The following is a 22,596-nucleotide window of genomic DNA, read 5'->3' as shown; positions in this document are numbered from 1 at the left end:
TTCTTTAGAATTGGAAGTCGTTCATTGATATTTTGCCGATGAATGGAAATTTTCAGAACAGCATTCTTTTCAAATAACATTTTGTAAAAGTTTACACACGTATGATTAAGTTCACCTTATTAGTTAACATAGCTTTCAAAGTTTGTACTGAGCGTTCCTGTCACTTATCCAAAAACCATTTACTAAAACATTTAAATGCTGACCAAGACAAAATTTATTGTATATATATATATATATATATATATATATATATATATATATATATATATATATATAACGAGGGTAAGTCAAAAATTATTAACACTCAAACAATTGTCGGTATTAGAATGAGGAACTAATAAACGAAAAGAAACATGACGTTCCTTAGGTTTTGAATGTCGTCCTACTTAGTAGCAGATTTCGTAGCAAGTTTGGGGACTCATGATAGGCCAATTACTTAGTATCAAATAATCAGTGGCCACTGCTATCCAAGCATATCTGGTTTTAGAACACATCGTAATAAAGTGACCTTGCGACCTAACCGAACTAGAAAATATATTTGAACATTGTACTTGCCCCAATGGAAGTTTTATAATGTAAAATGTAAACTACTTCTTTTCAAGTTTTCAGTCGAAATGCATCTACCGTTCTACAAAAATCTAGGGGGCTACAGGGGGGTGGGGCTGAGACCTGCTTTGGGGTGCTTCAGCCCCCCTGTAGCGCCGTCCCTGTATACACCCCCTTTGCGAAAACTTTTGGCTCTCTACTAACTTCTGCAAAACGTCCACCACGGCGCATTTTCCTGCCTGCTTTGAAGTTGAGCAGTGTTGCAGGTCATTGATATTTTAGGTTATGCAAATCTTAAGACGCGTGAGTCAAGTGAAAAGACAACAGTGCAAATTAAACGTTCCATGTGCTAACCAATTCCCTTCACAGCCTGAATCCACCGTTGCTGTAGGAATTAACACAGGGCTATTAACAGGAAATTCCAAAATCTCATGTCCGATGCTTTCGGAATTGAAGTTGGTTATTTCATGATTTATGGATTAAGTTTCTTCTCCAAGACCACGCACATGTGTGTTTTCTACATGTACAGTGGGATCCTTGAATATTACCGCGCAAATTGTCCATCACCATGTTCATGCACTTTATTTGGCCCCATAAGAGCTTCAAGAATTAAAAGAAAACTCAAAACAAGCTGTTGACATCTTCTGTACCAGCGTAGATAAGAATCCATCGCTTAAAAACACATAGGATGTAAGAGAAAAATTAATGAAATTAGTCATGGACAATTTGCAGGGTAATACTCATGGATCCCACTGTACAGTGGGACCCATGAATATTTCCTTGCAAATTGTCCATCGCCATGTCCATGCACTTTATTTGACCCAATGAGAGCTTCAAGAATTAAAAGAAAACTTAAAACAAGCTGTTGTAATACTCATGGATCCCACTGTATGTGTGGATTCCAGTTACCCATTGGCGTTTGCAGGGGAGAGCTGATGGGGCTACAGCCCGTCCCGAAACTTTGAGAAAAATATTTTTTTTCAAAATGAAAGCAACAAGGATCTCAGGAAAAAGAAACCTTTTAAAATGATCTCCGATTATCATTTTTGTATATGATCTGCTTCTAAAACGAAGTTCATTAAGGAATATTTTATAGTGATCGTGCCTCTTCCAGAACGCAGCATCGGCGTTGGTAGAAGGGGGGTCGAACAGTTCTGTTGACCCCCCTCGAAATAGTTTTCCTTCATTGCAAGTTACAAAAAAAACTTGTTAATTTTATAGTAAAAAAAGGTAAAGTGCTCCCCTGTGCATAGCACCACGCCATGAAGGTGTATAGGGGGTGTGGGGATAACGCCCCACACTTTCTTGATCCGGTCGTGAGTGGATGGTGGATGTGATCAGCATCACGCCCCTGACCGCCTTTACCCCCCAGGGTTTCCCCCAGGTACTCATGTTATTCGACGCTGGGTGGGTGCCGGGGCCGCTTCCATCGTTAGAAAAGTTCCCGAATTTGAACCGGCCGGGGATCGAACCCGGGACCTTTAGCATGGCAGTCAGACGCGTTACCGACTGAGCCACCGCGTTAATAACAGAAATAAAGTTCAGTTAGTTATTATTCGAACAGAGAAAATTAAGTGTAAAATACAGAAACCAGATTTTTATCTTCTACCTCTTAAACCAAAGAATAAATGCTTTCAGTTTTCAAAAATAAAAAGATAAAAATTTTGTTCAGCCGCTCTTGTTCGAAACAGACTAATAAACATTTAAATAATACTTGGTACGTGATAGAAGGGGGGGGGAGGTCCGGGTTCTATACCCGGTACGGGCACATAATGGTTCGGATTACAATGTTAAACTGTAGGTCCAGTCTCGATCAGCCTATATGTGCATAGGTGGACTTAATACTCAAACCGAAGTAGCCATTGGAAGTGGTGGATGTTTATTTAGATATGTTACGTTAGTTGCTTAATGTCACTGTTGCATGTGCTGCGTCATAAGAATTCGGAAATAGCTCGTGCCTTTAACTAGCGCCATAGAACGAGAGCGTGAGAAATTTCAACTTCACTGTTGTGCATATGTGGAATCGAGACCTATACTTTGCGCTGTGACGAGGGAATAAAATGTGCATAGACGAAGAGTGTCGGTTGCATAACAGCTTCAAAGCTATAAAAAACACGTATAGCTGTTTGTTGAAGATTCACAGCAATGTTTCACGGCTACAAAAAATAAAACATCAACGCAATCAAAGTGCTATAAAAGCTAACGCTCCACCGCTATGAACCTGGTGTAGGTGGTGCTAATTCCAGTGTGATGTACTTAAAAGTAATCATAAAAAAAATCATGAATTCTTTTCGGAAGCGATTTAACAAAAACTTGCATAGTTAATGTCCTCATTCGAACCCCACTTTACTTCAAAGAAAGTTCCGAAAGATCAGTTCCCTCTGTTACAGGCAGGGTGGTATTTGTAGGGGGGGATGGGGGGATTCCCCCCTCTGGGTACTTGTGTCCCTCCCTCTACTTGATAAGTTTTATCCATGGGGGGAATGTTATATGACATAAAGTCATTATCTCATGCTCTCCCTATATAGTGAATAGAATCCCCCCCACTGGAAATGTCTTAAATACCACATTGGTTACAGGGGCAAACCACCATGCGTCACGTCCGCGTGGAGCCCAGTATATCCTCACCTCAAACCTTTTCCACCAATAGCGTCCGTTTTAGGAACTGACAATACTTGTCAAGTCCACGTGGAGTAAATGCAATGTTGCCAATTCAGTTCTTTAGAGATTTCTTAACGTGATGTTGCGGTATCTTTGCTAGGTAGTGTTATTGTGTTGTCCTATTTTTTAATACAATGTGGTGGGAGTATATCATCGCAGTGAATGAATGAAATGTCTAAACTAAACTCTGCAGGTAAAAGTCACAACAGCGCTTATCAGAAAAACAGGTTCCGACTCGAAAGCAGATATGCCTCGGGTCGGCTTCCTCTTGAGCTGCGTCACCAGCCCCAGTAGCTTACCAGAAGTTGAAGGGAGTTTATATCAACCTAATTAGCGAACCAGCGTTTCCAAGCTTCACTGAAAAGGATAGTCAGGATACTGCGATATTGACACCATTGGTTCACGAAGGATGAAAACCGGAAGACGAATTTTTCTCTGGCGGCAAAAGTATTTTCACGACCGAGTATTTAATAAAAACAAACGATAAGTTATAAGAAATGATTGAACACCACGAACTTTAAAAGTAAAATAACGATATTTTTAACGTATTTTTAAGAGCTTATTAGTAAAAGTTGGTTAATATTGTGTTGAGTCGTGTAAACACACGGATTGCTTGTGGTATCAATGGTGTGCACAAGGAAAGGAGGGGTTGGCATGGGTCATACCCCCCTTTTGGCACATTAATTCTAAAAATAATAATATCAACGGCAATAAAAAGATGGGAAAATGAAGGCCCGTGACTAAAAAACAAGTATAACCTAAGCCTTTCGAAATTCTTGGCACGCCACCGTGTGGCATGTAGATGAAACTAATACTTTAAAACAAATTATCCAGAGTTTAATTATTTTCATTCGTTTTGGAACTCCGTGACTCAATTTCATATATTTAAATTGTTAAAAATTCCAATCCCTTTTTACAAACACTAAAAGTAGATATATATTGGAACGCTGGATATATTAAGCATTGCTTTTATTAAACGTACTTTGTTATCTATTCATATAATGCCTACACCAAGTAACTGTAACAATCAACATGGAACTTAACGGTAACAATACTAAATTACGCACCTTTAACACTGCCACCTTAGGTGCGGTTGGCTATGCTTTCTAGTGTGGCAGTTTGGATCCAATGTAAATCTAATGAACGAATGCAAGAAGTAGCATGAATAAAGAAAACGGAGAAAGAATGTAGACCCGCAGGGAAGTTGTTTTTCTTTGGCACCTATAAATATCACGCAACAGGACGACAAAGACTCAAGGTAATTTTTTCCCTCCAGTTTCGAGCGGCGCAAGGAAAAACGACTGTCTGGACTCACGTTGTTCCAAATTGAGGATACAATGGTAGTTACACAATTTGTTTCTTTTTCTTTTTTTAATAAAATGAGGCTTGACTGTCGTACATTTACTTGCTGTCTAGGATGTTGCGGTTATGTATTCTTACCAGGGACGTCGTTAGGGGGGGCACGCGGGGGCACTGGCCCCGGAAAACGTCCACGTGGCCCCGGGAAACTGTTCTGTATTTGCTGGAAATTTTGCTTTGATGACAAATATTGCAAAATAATTTGTCAGTGGATTTTGATTGCAGTTTGAAACACTTCTTCAATTTTCAGTAGCACGAACCCAAGCAAGGCACTTCTTTCCTATTTCCCTGTTTTTTGCTTGTTGAACACAAACAGATGTATTGGGAGGGGATGCAGTTAATGGTTTTGTGGTCCGCCCCGGTCAGGGAAGTCTGAGACCTCTTGAAAATGAACTTTTCCTTCCTGCTGCACACCAGATCCAGGATCCCCCCAAAACCCGCACTTGCTCTTCATCTGGCCCTGCACTGGCACCATGGGCGCCGAAAAGACGACACAAACAAATTTAGCTACGGGTGGCTAGAACTTTCTGGGTTAATTATTTTATGGTTCAGAAAATATATCCCCATGCGTTTCAAATTCCAAGAACAGAATTCTATTGCTTGTCCCTTTTTTTTGGTGCGGGAATGAATGACATAGCGGTTCTTCTCACATGCACTCAACCCTCCTGCTAATGACCTGCCCTGCAAAGGAGGGGAAAGGCCACTTTCTGAAAATTCAGAGAAACATCGAAGCGGTCGGTTCATCTGTTGATTTGGTGGACAGTTGATATCTGTCAGATAGTTTGAAGTAGGATTTGTGGTCCGAGCGATGGTAAACTTCTGTAAGCGCGAGAAGATAGCATCACGAAGTGTTTGTGATCTCGTTTTCCTACATCGCGAGTAAAATGTCGAATGAAAAGCTGCCAGATTGTCTTCCTCTGGAAACAATGGATCAAGATCGACTGATCGACCAAATATCCAACATATTGGCATTCTAAAAGAGAGTCTGATTACCACACAAGATCCTGGGTTCGACTCCCAGGGGGGTTGGTATAATGAAGAATAAACCACGTTTCAATTAAGGAAGGAAACTAGGTAAAGTCCGCGCGTTCATTATATCCCCAGCGGTTAACAAAGGGAGCGGTATTCTTTGTTAAAAGAAACACCCAAGCGGGCGGTTTTCTCTTGAAGAAACTGGAGTAGGAAAGCGATGTTGCCAAATTGAAGAAGAGATAAAGAGGAAAAATGGAAAGAAGGAAATGGTAAAGAAAAAAGAAAAAGAAAGAGAAACAAAATTAAAGAATATGGAAAGAGAAAAGAAATACAGATAGAGATTAAAAAGGAAGGGTTTAAGGGTATTATCGAAAGGGGGAGGGGGAGAAATATCCAACTCTTACATATTAGGCCTTAATTGACACGAGGGTTCTGGGGGGTGATTCTGAATTAAACTTGGAGGGGCTGCATCCAACTCTAGGTCTTACATTATGGCTGGTATTTTAGTTAGAGGTTATGTGTTGCGAGAATGTGTGTTTGGCGCTATACTGAGGTGAATGTGAAGTTTTATACTATAGCTGCATTACAAGACGTAAGCGATATTCTCGATATTCATTAATAACATCACTTCTTAAAATATAATGCTTAGTGTTGGTATACTGATTAATTTGAAGCAGGTGCATTATGTGGGACAAAAATATATCGAATCCGCATTTCTAACTTGTCACAGGGAAAGTTTAAATTTTCACTGAAGATAAAATCCAAGTAATTATTGTTATGGATTATGGTTTGTTACTAAAATAATTATATGTACCCCAGGAAAACGGGGGGTGGGGGTGAGTTTTTTGAAAGAGGAACCCTGTTACATTATCGCCCTGAGGTTAAGAATTTGTAGTTAGGGTTCTGTAATGTCTCATGAAACAAATTGAATCTGCCATACGGCTGGAGCATATTATTTGGTTTGCCAAGGTTGAATTATTCTATCTTTATCTTAAGTTGTGTAACAATTTGTGTTAAATACTCAAATTGAGTTTATAAACCCACTAAAAATACTATTTATATGCTTATTTACATATTTTAATTTACTACATTTACCCAATCAATGTGCTAGCTTTAAGTTTTTTCGAAAATCGAACAATCAAAAAATATGGACAATGTAACATGGTATTTCATTCAAATAGACATCAACTATTACACATTCATCCAAACTATTTTCGGGGGATTATGATGAACTATTTTAGGGGTGGTCTTGAGTGATGGGCACCCCTGTTTAGGGAGGAGGGGCAGATCAAGTATAGTGTTCTGTAAAGCTAAGAAAAAGTTACTTTCGGTAGACACACTGTCGTAATTAAATACTTTGTGGGGATTACGATATGGTTTGAGGGCGCGAATGATGTTTTTTTAGGGGGGGACACATGATATGATCTGGGGGGACGCATGACATGATTTTTGGGGTAATGCGCCATTGGCTTGGGGGGGGGGGGATGGGCACCTCTGCTCTCCATGAAGGAAATAATATCCTGCAATGTTGTCTTCATACTTGGGAGTTTCACTAGCAGCCGTGAGTGATAACTTGCATTATGCAAAGTCTAAGGAAAAAACAAAAGCACAACACTATAACACAGCAACAAAACAGCACCATAACACAACAAAGAAATAACGTTGTCCAACTAGTTTAAAAAAATCAACCCCGCACGTGATTATGGCGCAAAAATAATGAGAGGCGCCTTGCAACTACAAGAAATGTAAAGCAAATGTGGCAACAACGTCTGAGTGCACGCGCTTATCGTGAGCGGTTTGCCTATTGTTTGCTATTGTTGCCAGTGTTAAGTTTCATGAAAGGGTTGCCGATGGGGACATAATAAACGCGCGGACTTTATGTAGCAATTGTTTTTACAGCCGTCTGCATGCTCTATAAGTATTATGTTACAAAATTTGTATATCTTTCTGACTTTCTGTGATTTTTCTTCATTTAGCCTCCACCTGCAAATGCGGAAGCTGCTGCTGCTTAGGTGGGAAGGTTGGCTAGACATACAAATATAATTATAATTAATCCCTAGTCATATAGCGAATAATACTTATAATATAATCATGAGTTATGGAGAAGCAAATAACTTATCAAGCATTTTTTTTTTATTTGTTGTGCAGTGGTTAACAAGGTGCATTACGATGCCAGGGGTCCTGGTTCGAATCCCGGACGGGGCGGGCGTGTGTGTTCTTTCTCATCAATTTCACATCACTCATTTTCACCTTCATCTTCAAAATTAGCCAAAAAGTGTCAGAAAAGCAAGTAAAATAAACCAAATCAATCATTTATATATTTCTATATTACGTCACTTTTCTACCTCTTGGGTTAAATGCGACGATGAGGATGAATGATGAGCCGAAGGAATGGCGATGGGACAGACATGATACAACCGTACCTGTCCAATGTCTGAACCTTGGACCTCTGGTTTCGTAGCGTGTTATACTCACGTCAGTCGAATTCTTAGGAAGAAAAACTGTAAAAGTAGGGTGAAAAGAAGCAAAGTTGTACGATGCATAAAAAGTCATGTTCAGTTCTTCTAAAACCTTCCAATTATCGAGTTCGTGTTTAAAGTCCACTGTATGCACAGCAAGGCTAATCGGGGATCCGAAACACTATGTGCCTCCACCGGGTATCGAACCCGGAACCCCTTGATTACAAGTCGGCGACGCTTCCACTGCGTCATCGAGGAGGCCGAGAAAAACTTACCATTAATCAGTAAAATTAATATTGATGGACAAGGCCTGTGAAGAGTTCTTTCATTCGGTTGAGCGTGGACATCACCTCGAGTCCCATAGTTTCGAGATCAGAATTTGCTTCCATATCGCTTTCAAGTACTTCCCAAATTGTCCTCCCGATGTTGGAACAGCACAGAAATTTTGGAACTATACCTGCCGCAAAATTAGTTTGGTATTGACACTTGCGAACCACGTGTTGAAATCGGGTCTACGTCACTGCGGGAGGGTGGGTTGCTGGCATGCGAGCCAATCAAAATCTTCCCAGTGCTTCACCCAGGCCCTGGTTACCTAGCAACAGAAAACGTTTATCTCGGTGTTGCCGCTGATCGGGCGATTCTTCCTGCGATCAGATTTCATGTTGTTGGGAGAGGACGTGTTGTTTGTTTGTTGCGTTGCCTTACTGTAATACTTTAACCAGTCCGTTTGTTTGGTGTTTATTGAATTTAGAGTATTCTTTGTTGTATATAGCGTGTTGTTTTTTGTACATAATTTTCTGTGTTCTGCTTGAGTATGTCGTGTGCTTGTGTAAAGAATGTCAAGCACAGGAGGCAATACTCGAGATGACAATGTACCAAAGAGGCCATGCACTAAAAGAAAAAGGAATTCTTCTCAAAGGTCAAACGCGAGAGATGGTTTGTTCTGAGCGCAAATAATTTGAGCAAGAGAAAAACAATGGGGTCGAATCATTTCTGTAAACAAAGTTCTGGACAGGACTGCTGCTGCTTTCGGCGTGTCTAAGAACACTATTGTTACCATAGGGAAAGAAAAATATAATGTGGTAGAAATAAATAAATAAATAAATGCGAGGCTTCAAAATTGGAAACCCCAGGAAAGAAGACGAATATCAGTAAACGCGTGACAAATTTAGATACCTTTTAGCAAGATGCTATTCATCGCCATATTTACTCTTATTATAGGAGGAAAGATCATCCCACTGATGGGAAACTGCGCGTTTCATTGAAAGATTCGGCATTTTTTCAAGGTGGGGAAACATCTTTAAGGATAGTCATAAAATATCTTGGATTCTCATACAAAAAAAGAAATGGACGCAAAATAAAGTAAAGTATGAAGGCATATGGGGATGTGGATGTAAATCTCCACACATTCTCGACCTAGGCCATATTATGGAGGTGATGTGGTTCACCAACCGCCTTTACCACAGGATTGCCCCAGGTACTCACTTGGGCTGAGTCGACCCCGGAGCCGCTCGGGATATTTGAAAAAGTTCCACAAACCACCGCGGGTCTCACGCGTGAAAGTCAGACGCCCCACCAACTGGACTTTGTGCACTTCAGTTGCGGTATAATTGAAAGACGGGCAGACTTTAACGGCGACTTCGGAAAGAAATGATTATTGAAAGTGTATATATTCAATATTTTCACAATGGATTGAAAAGGTAACCTGTAAACAATGCTCGTTTCATTAATTCGTTCATGTTGTAAGGGAGATAGAAATGAATAGAAAAAAACAATAACACATTCATCATTGTTGTCATCATTGTTATTCCATTTTCCTCGAAAAACAATAACACATTTCATCATTGTTGTTCCTTTTCATTACACGTTTTCCTCGACACAGCGGCAGACGGCTGCACTGCGTACCGTACCGCGTGATATGGCAACACCGTGAAGCGTGTTCCTTCAGCTCTCAATACCAAACTAATTTTGCGGCAAGCAAAAAAATACAAGCAGGCACATACCCAGGGAAGGGGCTCGGGGGCTGCAGTCCTTTCCCGAAATCTTACAAATATCTGATTTTAATAATGTGTAGTAGTAATTAAATTTACTTGATTAACAGGATTAAACATCTTGTGTAAATGGTAAGTTGTAATATACCAGCGCATTTACTCCTCCCCCCAACCTCTTCGTCTTTAGATGGCGGCTGCCGATAAGGGATAAGCCCCTCCGAAATCAAATTCTGGCTACCGGCCTGACCACCAGGGATCGAACCTTGAACCTTTCGATTGATTGATTAATTGAACTGGTGTTTTAAGTCCACTTTATGCACAGTAAGGCTAATCGGGACTGGACCTACAGTTTAAAGTGAGGTCCGAACAACTATGTGCCTTCATCGGGAATCGAACCCGGGCAGGTTCTTGAACCTGCCGAACCAAAAGACGAGAGCGTAATCATTTGAGCGTGTGGGAACTTTGTTTTATCCAGTGCCATCATATATTCAGTTTTCCACACACAAATAAGATTAATTTTAAGAAATTAGACGTGTGCATATAATTTCTTATCGTCATCATCTCTCAAGTGAACAATCAGATGCCATAGAAGACTCGGGCCCGCCCTTTAGAATAGTGCTTAACGTGGTCGCCTTGAACTAAGAGATACCGGATTCGATTCCGGTATGAACTGTATACTTGAACTCATTACGCACACATTTCATATTTGGACTGTTGCCAATACTTGTAAACCTGGTTCCAGCACTTTATATCTAAAACCACGGAAAAGGGTTTTATCTACTTCTCAATTTTCTTCCAGCAAATTTACAAATCTAAAGACTAATAACATTGTTCTTGGTGTATCAGCCATTAAGCTAATGACTTCATTCTGCATTTAGTTTCCCGAATAATGGCTGTGGATTTCGCGAGAGTATATTCTTAGACTATTGGGGGCTACAGAAGAAAATGATGTTCCTTTCCAATTTATTGATTGAGTTGGTGTTTTAAGTCCACTTTATACACAGTAAGGCTAATCGGGACTGGTTCTACAGTGTAAAGTGGGATATATAATGTATGTATACAGTATAGGCCTATATGGTGTATAAATAGTTCGTTAATTTATAATAGTTTGATAGAAAAAAATCTTACGTTTGCCCCCCCCCCCCTGCAAACTGATCAACCTAGCTACGTCCCTGATTCTTACATTAAAACATGGAATACGACACTATAAGCGCACACAGAACCAAAAACGTGTCAATTGACACATATATTTTGATTTCAATAACGCGTTAACGCCCATAAACTGCAAATGATGCACCTATTAATGTGTCAAAATACACATAGGAATGTATTAAAGGGTATTTTTATGAGATGAAGTCCCGTGTGATGCACTAAAATGCATCAATTTGGAAGATCAGACAAGATCATTTCGAAGATAACAAAATTTCACTATTAATGCATCAATTGACACAGGTAGATGTGTAATTTTGTTTTCTTCGAAATGATCTTGTCTGATCTTCCAAATTGATGCATTTTAGTGCATCACGCGGAACTTCATCTATTAAAAATACCCTTTTATACATTTCCATGTGTATTTTGACACATTAAAAGGTGCATCATTTGCAATTTGTGCACGTTAACGTGTTATTGAAATCAATATATATATATATATATATATATATATATATATATATATATATATATGTCAATTGACACGTTTTGGATTCTGTGTGCAGAGCTCGAAATGGAAAATTTCACGAAACTGAATGCATTACTTTAGTTTTCTTTTCTGTCTGTAATATTACAGGGACGAGATTAAGGCGAGGAGGGACAATTACGCACCAGTTGTGCATTTCTTTCAATATCGTCGGATTGGGTACTGCTATTTAGAAAAGGGTTTAGTATGCGAGAGAGTTTGAATTTCTCTCCATGCTGCAAGTGGAAACTGTTTCTCAAGTTGATTAGTAAGCTAGACACGATGTTTGAAACATATGATTAATAAGTATTTACAGAATCCCATGTATTCCTTATGGGAAATCAACCTCAACTTCAAGTTACGGCTAATCAAATGGGAGTTTCGACTTTTCCTTCTACTATGACATAGTTCAACGTGTCCTTTTCCGTCCATGAACTTTTCTACGTCATTGGATGTTTGATATTCCAGAGAGAACGAATAAAATAATGGTCCCATCAATCTAATGCATTTCTCCTTGCTTCATACGGCCATCCTGGCAGTGTTGCCAAACCTGATGTGCATAAAAGAGCTACATTTCACCATTAATCGAGCTAAAGATGACTTTCAAGGAGCTAGATTAACGAAGGCTGCATAAAATGAATCCTATGGTAATTTAGGTGTTAGAGGGGTGGGGACGCTCCTATTACAATTTGCTTTAAAGTGATAGAAATTTATTCTTAGTTTTCACAGCCTAGATTTGGCGGTATCGCCCATCTCAATAAATAATCCAATGATGTTCATATGAAATCGAAAATAAAGGATTCCCGGATAATAATATTGTCATCTTCACCTTAGCCATGCCACGTCCTCTCACGTGAGCATCTGCCAGCTTAGCACAGGGTAGAAACAATGAGATACCTCTGGGCACAGATCAGGGTGACTAACACTACGAATATATGGAAAGAAACAATAGATTTAACCCACTACGGAGGCTACAATTCGTAATATATTCTTGAATAATCATGTACAAATATTAGATAGCTTTGGAAATCTTTTCATACAATAATTTTCTTCTATTTTTATTTCTTATTAATTGTAGTCAATCTTCTTCTTTGGGCTTCTTGTTGTAATCTCTATGGCTTCTTCTTCTTGTAATTACTACGTCATCTTCTTCTTGTAATTACTAGGTCATCTTCTTCTTGTAATAATTAAGGCATCTTCTTCTTGTAATAAGTAAGGCATCTTCTTCTTGTAATAAGTAAGGCATCTTCTTCTTGTAATTACTAGGTCATCTTCTACTTGTAATTACTAACGCTTCTTCCTCTTGTAATTATTACATATTGTATATTTTTCCTTCTTTCCTTTCTTTGTCGATCCAAATTGACGGAAATATTAAGAAAATCGATCTCCCAGACAGACAAAGAGAAAGGGGTTAGTTAAAGATCGCCGCCTGGCCGGCGCTAACCTTAACTTGGAGCTACAATGTATGCGCCTCCACATGTGCTTGGGTGCAGCCGTGAAATGGCGCTACTCCTGGGGAAAACAACCCAAAAGCCGCATGAAACTCTCAGTTCGTGGGAACCGTAATATACACAGAATCGTAATTACAATTCGACTTCTTTACTTTTATATAATGATCACTTATGCTATTACTAAATATTAATTACCCTTTCCACCTTATTTATATCCTGTTATTGTATTAAGTTCATTTATTTTTTTCATTATAATTAGTATTAATATCTACAATCATTATTTCACCACATCAGCGCTTTCCTTTTTCTCTATTTACAATTGTATAAGTTTTCTTGGGTGCTGCCATCTCTGGCCCACTTTCTAAACTGTTTTAAGCATTATCAAATATAAACGTCGTTCTTTTTGCATGCTGCCATCTATGATCCTCTACCTCAAAGAACAACAATGCAGTTTGTGTACGTGACAGCCACAGCGCTATAAATAAAAATATCTGGGGAGGAGAGAGGGTGGGTGACGCAGCCTATATATGAATATGAATATCACGTCACAAGATGTACACTCATGGCAAAGGTTGGTCTTCATGGGCCGGAGCGAGTGGTGGCATCATGACGGGGTAGAGGGCGGGTGCCACAGTTCACAGTAACGAGTGCACGAAAGATCCAGATCTGGCTCCAAAAGAGCGAAGTTGGCAACAGTGATCGGCAGCTGCCCCAGCAAAAAAGGCCTAGGGGAAATTGTCCCTCCTCGCCTTAATCACTATAAGGGATCGACATTCGCCAAACCGTTGATCGCGAGCTACAGTTAGCTCGCGGGGTAATTTTCAGTAGCTCGTGAAGGGTTTGGCTAGAAGAGACTGTAGATAAGAGCGGCAATATGACCAGTAGAAATATGTTTTTGCGTACAGATGGACATCTGGACAACTCGTTCCAATATCTGTGACAACCTGTTCACCCAACCTAACATACCGGGTGGTCCAAAAGTCCCGGAACAGTCACATATCGTGAGAAATACACATCGAATCGGAAAACGAAAAAATACGTGTTTAATAAGTGAAAGAAAGCTATTCAATTATATCGCACTTGATTCCCCGCCCCCTGGGGGTGGGACGGGGGCAACTGTGAAATGTTAAATGGAAAGAGGACTTCATTCCGAGTCCAACGAGCTACCAACCATCCTCCTAGCTCAATTAGGAACGAAGATATGGCGATTTTTAAAAAATGGTAGACCCCCCCTTCCAAATACTCTATTGAAAGGTCTTGACGTACAGATTCCGAATCTGCAATCGCTTTTACTCTAGCTCAAATAGGGGCAGAGCGTCCCTTTGAATTTTTGGGGGATTTTTTTTCCTTCTTTTTTTGTTGCGAAAATTTAAAATCGCCATATCTCCGTTCCTAATTAAGCTAGGGGGATGGTTGATAGCTCGTTGGACTCGGAATGAAGTCTCTTTCCGATTCTATAATACAAAATGGGGGTTTCCATTTAAAATTTCACAGTTGCCCCGCCCCACCCCCAGGGGGCGGAGCTGGGGAATCAAGTGTGATATCATTGAATAGCTTTCTTTCACTTATTAAACACGTATTTTTTCGTTTTCCGATTCGATGTGTATTTCTCACGATATGTGACCGTTCCGGGACTTTTGGACCACCCGGTATATTGTGGATGTAAATGAGTGTCATTCTTATCAACATGGTAAGAAGCAAGATGATAATGAATAGGGAAAAGTTCTTTTTTAATTTTACTGTATTTGTAAGTAAAATATTACATGTTTTGAACTTTCTTCAAGAAATGACAACTTCTGTATGTTGCATAGAAATTAAAAACAACAATTTGAGTTGTTTTATGCCACTTTTGGCTAATGGCGACTATGAGGATGAGTGATGATATGATGAAATTGATGAAGGGACACTCAAAATGGAAACACATGCTCATGCAGGAATTCGAACCCGAGGCCCCTGGATTCTTAGTGTTGTAAAAAATGATTACATATCTCAAAGTTTTTATAAACCCAAAAGGATCGTAAAAAAATCATGTATTATCAAATGTCGGAAGTAGCTCAATGGCTCGGTGAGTTTGGAGACTTCAGGACTAGTGAAATGACGTGCTGTATTAGAATTAACAATGGTTAATATTAAAATAGTTGTCCTCCTCCGAAGCCGTGCGGTCTAAGGCGCTGTGCTTTGGCTCAGACTGCGGGACGGCATGGGTTCGAGTCCGCCTGGGTTCTCTGCCTGTGTATAGGACCGGTGGCAACCCACCATCGTGAGGAAATTGAAGAGTGAGCAGCGTAACCCGGTCTGGGAACTCTCCTTCAACGGCTGAGGGTTCGACGTGCTGACCCCACGTCACCCCATTACCGGTTGAAGATCTCCACACCTTTAGGTAGGATTGTGGGAGGGAGACTGGCAGTCGGGAGATAGGCCAAGGCCCTTCGGGGCTGTAGAGGCACGGATTATTATCATATACATTATGACATTCGCTACGAGACTCGGCGGCATGCGGCCTGGCATCAGCGCTTGTCTTTCCCGGTGAACGGGTCCGCGACAGTCTCTTATATTAAAGCTCGTAAAAAGTTTACAGTAACATGGTCAGTTCTGAATAAAAGTGGAAAGAAAAATGGGGAAATAAAGTATACAAAGACAATCCGCACACCATCCGTGAGTTAAAAGAGTTTTGTACGAGAAATCGGGAGAATTACAGTAGCCGAACTTGCACGTGTAAATGCCAATTTCCTTGGGAGATGCCAGGAATGTGTTGCAGCAGAGGGACATCATTTTCAACACCTTCTGTAGTCAAGGTTAGTACACCAGCGGCGTATACTCTGGGTCACCTAGGTAATCGGAGATGACCCGGCTATAATTTTTTAAAAAGTTGTTTTTTATTTCTTCACAATATTCTTCCGAACCAATCTTTGTCACATATTTCTTTGCTTCCAGCGCGCAAATGTTTTCAACCGTTTGCCGCGGAATGTCCGTGAGGCTTTTTCTCCAGCTGGTGGAATCTGGTGACGTCAGGGTGAGATTCCACCGGCTCCCTTTAAATCCCTTGACGGGAGGGGAAGGAAACACTGCTTCTCAGGCGCGGTTATTCCGTGGCAAGGGTAAGCTCCTTCTGGAGAGAGTCCATCGGTCGCACTCTCCACCCCAGAGCCTTTGCCATTCCCTCGGCTGGCAGTGGCACCCTCTTCTGCCATTCTTCCCCGATGGCCTTTGTATCGTAGGAGCTGTGTTGTTTACGACAGGGAAATTTCTCGGGGAAAAAACAGAATTCTGGGTTCACAAATTGCGTACTGAAAAAGAAGGTAGAGAAAATACATCTGAAAATGCGCGAGAAACAGGGAAATCTGAACAACATTTGCGAACCAATTTTATGTTAATTCTCATTTTACATTTGCTTCTGTCTTCCTGATCTCTGCTATTTCAACAGATATTGTAAAAGGAAAAAAAAACACTTTAATATTGAAAATGAAGGTAATTAAATAAATTAAAATTTGAACTAGAAATTCAAGAAATTACACCGACCTGCGTTGCGGAGTGTTAGCACAGCTCCCCACGACGCCAGAGCTACAGGGTTCGAATACCGGCCTGGAAGTTCTTGGTAAATGTCCCTTCATCATGTCATATCATCACTCGTAGTGATTAGCCAAGTGGCAGAAAAGCGACGTTAAATAACAATTTAATCAATCGATTAATGAAATAATTAAACTATATGCTTACTTTCTTCATTTTTGTATTTTAAGACGCGTGATTACTTTCTTTGTAGCCTTCAAAACCAGTACTTCTTTCACAGAAATGAATAATTTTAAAAGGGAAAGCTGTCAGAAATAAATTATATATAAATATACGTACACATAAATTAGTTAATTTAAGTTGTTTTTCCCCCGCTTTAGATTAATAATGATCATAAAGATAAAAGATGTATGAATAAAATATATAAACAAAAAAAGCAATGATTCCAACTTATAGAACCTTGCGCATCGCAGGGAATTTAAAGCTGGGAAAGGGAATTTTTCAGCATCCATAGGGAATTTAATTCTGAGTCAAGGAGTAAGGAACCACAATAGAAGATTGGCGCAGGGAATTGAATGCGTGTTGTAGGTGGCTTTGTGCTGTTGTTCCTATTAGCGATTCGAAAATGTAATATTTGTTTAGCTGTTAGTGGTTTAGTATTCGTGCTAGTGCTGTGTTTACTGAAGTTAAAGGTAATGGATATAATACAATATTTGCGTATGAAAATATTTGGAACGGGATCTTTTCCGGAGAAATTGGAAATAGTTAATGTAGGTAGGCCAGTAACGTCTCTTGTACACAGGTCTTGAACTTAAACTTCCATGTATAGAAACAAAAATCGGGAATGCACGAGTACTGGACACTGGGGTAACTTGAATTTTAGACTTCAATTAATATTGAGGGTTTTTATTTCACTACCGCATTCCTTTCATATTCTTTGTTACAGGTTTTTTCTTATAGATTTATTATACTTTCTTGTTTTATTATTTGAAATTCTAAACGTAGATTAACTGCAAGTGCAATCACAACAATTATTCGACAGTGGTCGCAACAATAAGGTAACATTTTTATCACATATATTCATAAATCCTGTATGGATATTGAGGTAAATTTGCAGGGAGACTTCAGGAGTGGGTGGATGAATCAAGTGTCGGAGATTACCCACTAGTTAAAACCAGGATACGCCACTGTAGTACACAATATGAAAACTGTAATTTTAATAGCCGAGTCTAGCGACTGTCGCGGACCCGTTCACCGGGAAAGACAAGCGCTCACGCCGGGCCGCTTGGCGCCGAGTCTCATAGCGAATATCAGAGAATGCTCTGTAGTAGTCAGTCCTCATTTTGTCATCTTTTCCTTCCTTTGACGTTCTTTTCTTTTAAGAATACATGGTCGAAAGGGAGGTATCACCCCCACCAACCCCCCATTGATCACACCACTGATTGAGAACTGTGCACATCACACTACAAGTAGCTATTACATTCGCTCATAAGAAAACAGGCGTATATTGTTAAGGGAGAAAATTTGGATTGACCAACATATAAACGTGGTATTTCAAATGAGAGCAAGATTTAAAGTGTCACTGACTTAGACCAGGGCAAAAATGCCAGTCCTCACACACTTCCCTGTGAAGATTTTGCGGATTATGCATACGTTACATCAGTACAAAAACGCCCCTTTTACTACAAAAGCTTGAACTGCATTAAATCATTTGCAACAATTTTGCTAGCTGCTTCAATTTACAACTATGCAGGTAAAAAAATCATTTTTTTAAAAGTTGCATTACAACAAATTGGATTCAATTTGATTGTGTTGCATTTTTTATGTATGTAATTAGGTACATAATTTATTTAAAAAGGAATTAAGATAAGACAATTTTGCCGATCCTAAGCCTACTAATCTGGCTGTTTCAATTCAGTAAAATGGATGTTATTATAGAGGGCGCCAACATATATGGCCCATGAGGCTAGAGCTCACTCAATAATTTGTCGTGTTATTATAATTATTATTGCATATTGGATATTGTGATGGATTGCTTATTGAAAGGTTTTTAAGAAATAAGGATGCATTGTTGGTGTGCAATAATATCATAAGGCTCGGACGTTGATGACAAATCATATTTTTTCTGAGCCTTGAAAACAATGCTAAATCTGATACGACAGTTTCCCTTCAGTTATAACCAGAAAACATTTTTTATTATTTTTTTTTCATTTTTCTTAATTTTTGAGGCTATTTTTCCCCCATTCTTTCATGAATTTTAAATGCATTTGCTAGCATGAAATGAAGTAAAAATATGAAAAAAAAAAAGTATTAAAAAACTACATCACCACTTGGCTTTTCCCCTTTTTAAACCACCAAACAACGGGTTTTATCGAATTATTGAAGTCTCTTGTAATTTTTGAAAAATCAAGCTTTCATTTTAAGGTCTGAAATTACTTTTAGGTGATTTTTCGAAATTTTTAGGTCATTTTTAAATAATTTTAAGGTCATTCTACAGGTCATTTTTTGAGATTTTTAGGTAAATTCCGAGCCCTAATTATGATGCATGGAAGGCAGGATGTATGAGATTGTTTCGCGAACTTAAAAATCAAATGTTTGAGCCCACCGATGTTTTAAGAAAATAACAAAAAAATTAACACCCCTGGACGTGCCCTGAGAATAATCTATAAAAATATGTATTTTCACACTGGTAATTTGCCCCCCCCCCCCTTCCCACTTAAAATAACTGGGTTGTACAGTTGTACAGTGGGAGCCATGAGTATTACCGTGAAAATTGTCCATCGCCATGTTCGTGCACTTTATTTGACGCAATAAGAGCTTCAAGAATTAAAAGAAAACTCAAAACAAGCTGTTGACAACTTCTGCACCAGCATACATAAAAATCCATCGCTTAAAAACACGTAGGTTGCAAGAGAAAAATTAATGAAAATAGTCATGGACAATTTGCACGGTAATACTCATGGATCCCACTGTACGATCGCGACAAGATTGGAGGATGAATTAACATTCTTGCATAAAGATGAGTTTCATGATGAGACGACAGACACAGAAGAAGCACAATCACGTGGAACACAGACCAGTAACCTTTTTAGAACGTGAATCTGTTATCTCTCTGTAAGTACTTGCAGTAATCTCTGTCAGCATTTGAACAATGACGATATCAACTAAGTGTAACTTACCTTGTCCGTTGCCACCGAAATGGACTTCGCTGTCGAATCGAGTACATGACATCGCAACGTCGTGGTCCCCACGTCGATCACAACGATGTAATGTTCTGAGCTGCCACTGTTTTGAGCCATGTGTGAAAGGGTTGAAGGCAACACAAACAAGATACACACGATTTTGCCGCCGAGCGAGGCGGTCTGAAAAGGACTTCGCTAGCACGAGGCTAAAACACAACAACACGCCACAGGTTAGCTTGCAACTAGTGATAGCATGACGTGACGTTTCCTGGTTGCGTCACGGTCGTAGCAGCCAACTGGTGAACCCGCCACTTCCCGTTAGCATTTCTTCAGCTGACGAGACAGTGTTGCCAAGTGCATGTTAGTTGAATAGAAACGCGTTTTCTTTTCTGTAACACCCAACGATTGATTAATTGATTTGGTTTATTTTTACTTCGCTTTTATTGGCTAATCGCGAAGATGGGGATGAATGGTGATATGATGGAATTGGTGAATGGATACTCTCACACACACATGCCCAGGCCGGGATTCGAACCTGAGACCCCTGACATCATAGCACGATGTGCTAACCCCTCCACCAAGGAGGCCGGCGTAAGGCCCAATGTCGTGTTGGTAACGCTGTTTCCTTGCAATCACATCAAGCGCCGATCTCCGTGGTGGAGTGGTTAGCACAGCACGCTACGACGTCAAGGTTCCTGGGTTCGTATCCCAGTCTGGGCATGGATGTTATTTGGTAGTACCCCTTCATTAATTTCATCATACCATCAACCATGTGTCTCCCCGATGGCGTACTGGTAACCTTGTTGTCTTGTAATCAAGGGATCCCGGGTTCGATACCCGGTGAAGCCACATTGCAGAGTGGTTCGGATCCCACTTTAAACTGTAGGTCCAGTACCGACTAGCCTGTCTGTGCATATTGTGGACTTTAAACAACAATTCAATTAATTATCGTCCATCCTCATCACCGCGATTATCCAACAGTGGCAGAATCGACGCTAAATAACGAAATTAAGTCAAGCCTTGTAATCAAGGGGTCCTTTTGGAGGTACAGTCAACGGCAAAGAAATTGGTAAGCAAATTAACTAACTAACTAACTAACTAACTCTCTAACCTTCTTAAACCCGAAGGTTCATGGCTGCAGCAACACAGGCCTTCCATGTTTCCCTATCTTGAGCAAGATCTATATACTCTTTTCCATCCCTACCGATTTCCCTTAGGTCCATCTCAACGTTGTCCCTCCATCTTCGTCTTGGCCTTCCTACAGGTCTCTTACCATCAGGTTTCCTAACAAGAATCCTGTAAACTCCTCTTTCCTCTCCCATTCGTGCCACATGGCCTGCCCACCTAAGTCTTCTTGATTTAATTATTCTAATAATATCTGGACATGAATACAAATTATGTAGTTCTAAATTATGTAACCTTCTCCACTCACGTGTCTCCTCATCCCTTTTAGGTCAAAAAAAGATTTTCCTAAGGATCTTATTTTCAAATACTCTCAATTTATGTTCCTCTTTCAATGTAACAGACCAAGTTTCACATCCATATAATACTACAGGCAAAATTACTGTTTTGTATATTTTAACTTTTAGTTTCTTAGATATTAAACGAGAAGACAAAAGTTTATGAAGAGAGAAGTAACATGCATTTCCTGAATTAAGCCTACTTTTTATTTCCTCTTTAATATAATTTTCATTTGTTAATATTACTCCTAAGTATTTGAATTTGGAAACTGGTTCAAACGAGTTGTTATCAATAATTAGATTTTGATTATTACCTAACACTTGGTTTCGGCCTGTAAGCATATATTTAGTTTTCTCTTTGTTAACTTCCAAACCTATCTCTTTAGCAGTTTTGAAAAATATTTTAGCATTATTCTTAATTGTATTCACATCATCCCCCAGTAAGTCTACATCATCTGCATATGCTAACATATGCTGCATATGCACACCATTTAATTTTAGTCCTTCTTTAGTTTCTTTTACCTTCCTTACAGCATATTCTAAGGCAAAATTAAAGAGCAATGGAGATAATGCATCTCCTTGTTTTAACCCATCATGAATTGTAAATTTGTCAGACATATTAATACCCACACGAATTTTACTTTCTGTTTCACTGGTGCATACTTTTATCATACTAACAAGCTTCTTAGGTATTCCAAACTCGACTAATATATTATATAGTTTATCTCTTTTGATCGAATCATATGCTTTTTTGAGTGAATAGCTGATGGACATTTTGATTATATTCCCACTTTTTTTCAAGTGTCTGTCTGATGTGAAAAATTTGATCTATAGTTGATCTGTTACGTTTAAATCCACATTGATAATCAACTATAATTTCATTAGCATATGGGGTTAGTCTTGTTAAAAGAATGTTAGATAATATTTTATATGTTGTTGAGAGTAAAGAAATTCCATGGTAATTATTGCAGTTCATTTTATCACCTTTTTTAAACACAGGAACAATTATGGATTCTTTCCACTGTTGAGGGATTTCTTCTTTATTCCATATTAAACAAATTAATTGATGAATTTGACATATTAATGAATTTCCACCATATTTAATTAACTCAGCTGGTATTAAATCAATGCCAGGTGCTTTGTTATTCTTTAGCCTTTTAATAGCATCTTTAACTTCAGTCAAGTTAGGTTCTGGAACTAAAGGTTCTGCTGTGTGTACTTCATTTACTTCTGATTTATCTCCTACATGGACATTTAAAAGGTCATTAAAGTAGTTCTTCCATCTATTTAGAATATCGCTTGGGTCAGCTAGAAAATCACCGTCTTTATCTTT

The 22,596-nt window shown here is 39.3% G+C and overlaps 1 protein-coding gene across 1 annotated transcript in view; it reads right to left on the bottom strand.

Moving 5' to 3' along the window:
• Positions 1-20,052, bottom strand: part of LOC145982026 (glycerol kinase 5-like) — a 55,352-nt gene extending 35,300 nt beyond the window's left edge. Inside the window, exon 1 of the mRNA XM_083115591.1 lies at positions 19,801-20,052. Coding sequence (XP_082971717.1) covers positions 19,801-19,920 — 120 coding nt within the window. The 5' untranslated portion in view covers positions 19,921-20,052. The remainder of the gene's footprint in view (positions 1-19,800) is intronic.
• Between the last annotated feature and the right edge of the window lie 2,544 nt (positions 20,053-22,596).

Source organism: Lepisma saccharinum, chromosome 30 (genome assembly GCF_977018435.1).
Source record: "Lepisma saccharinum chromosome 30, izLepSacc3.1, whole genome shotgun sequence".
NCBI classification, from domain to species: domain Eukaryota; kingdom Metazoa; phylum Arthropoda; class Insecta; order Zygentoma; family Lepismatidae; genus Lepisma; species Lepisma saccharinum.
This window is presented reverse-complemented; position numbering and strand designations above follow the sequence as displayed.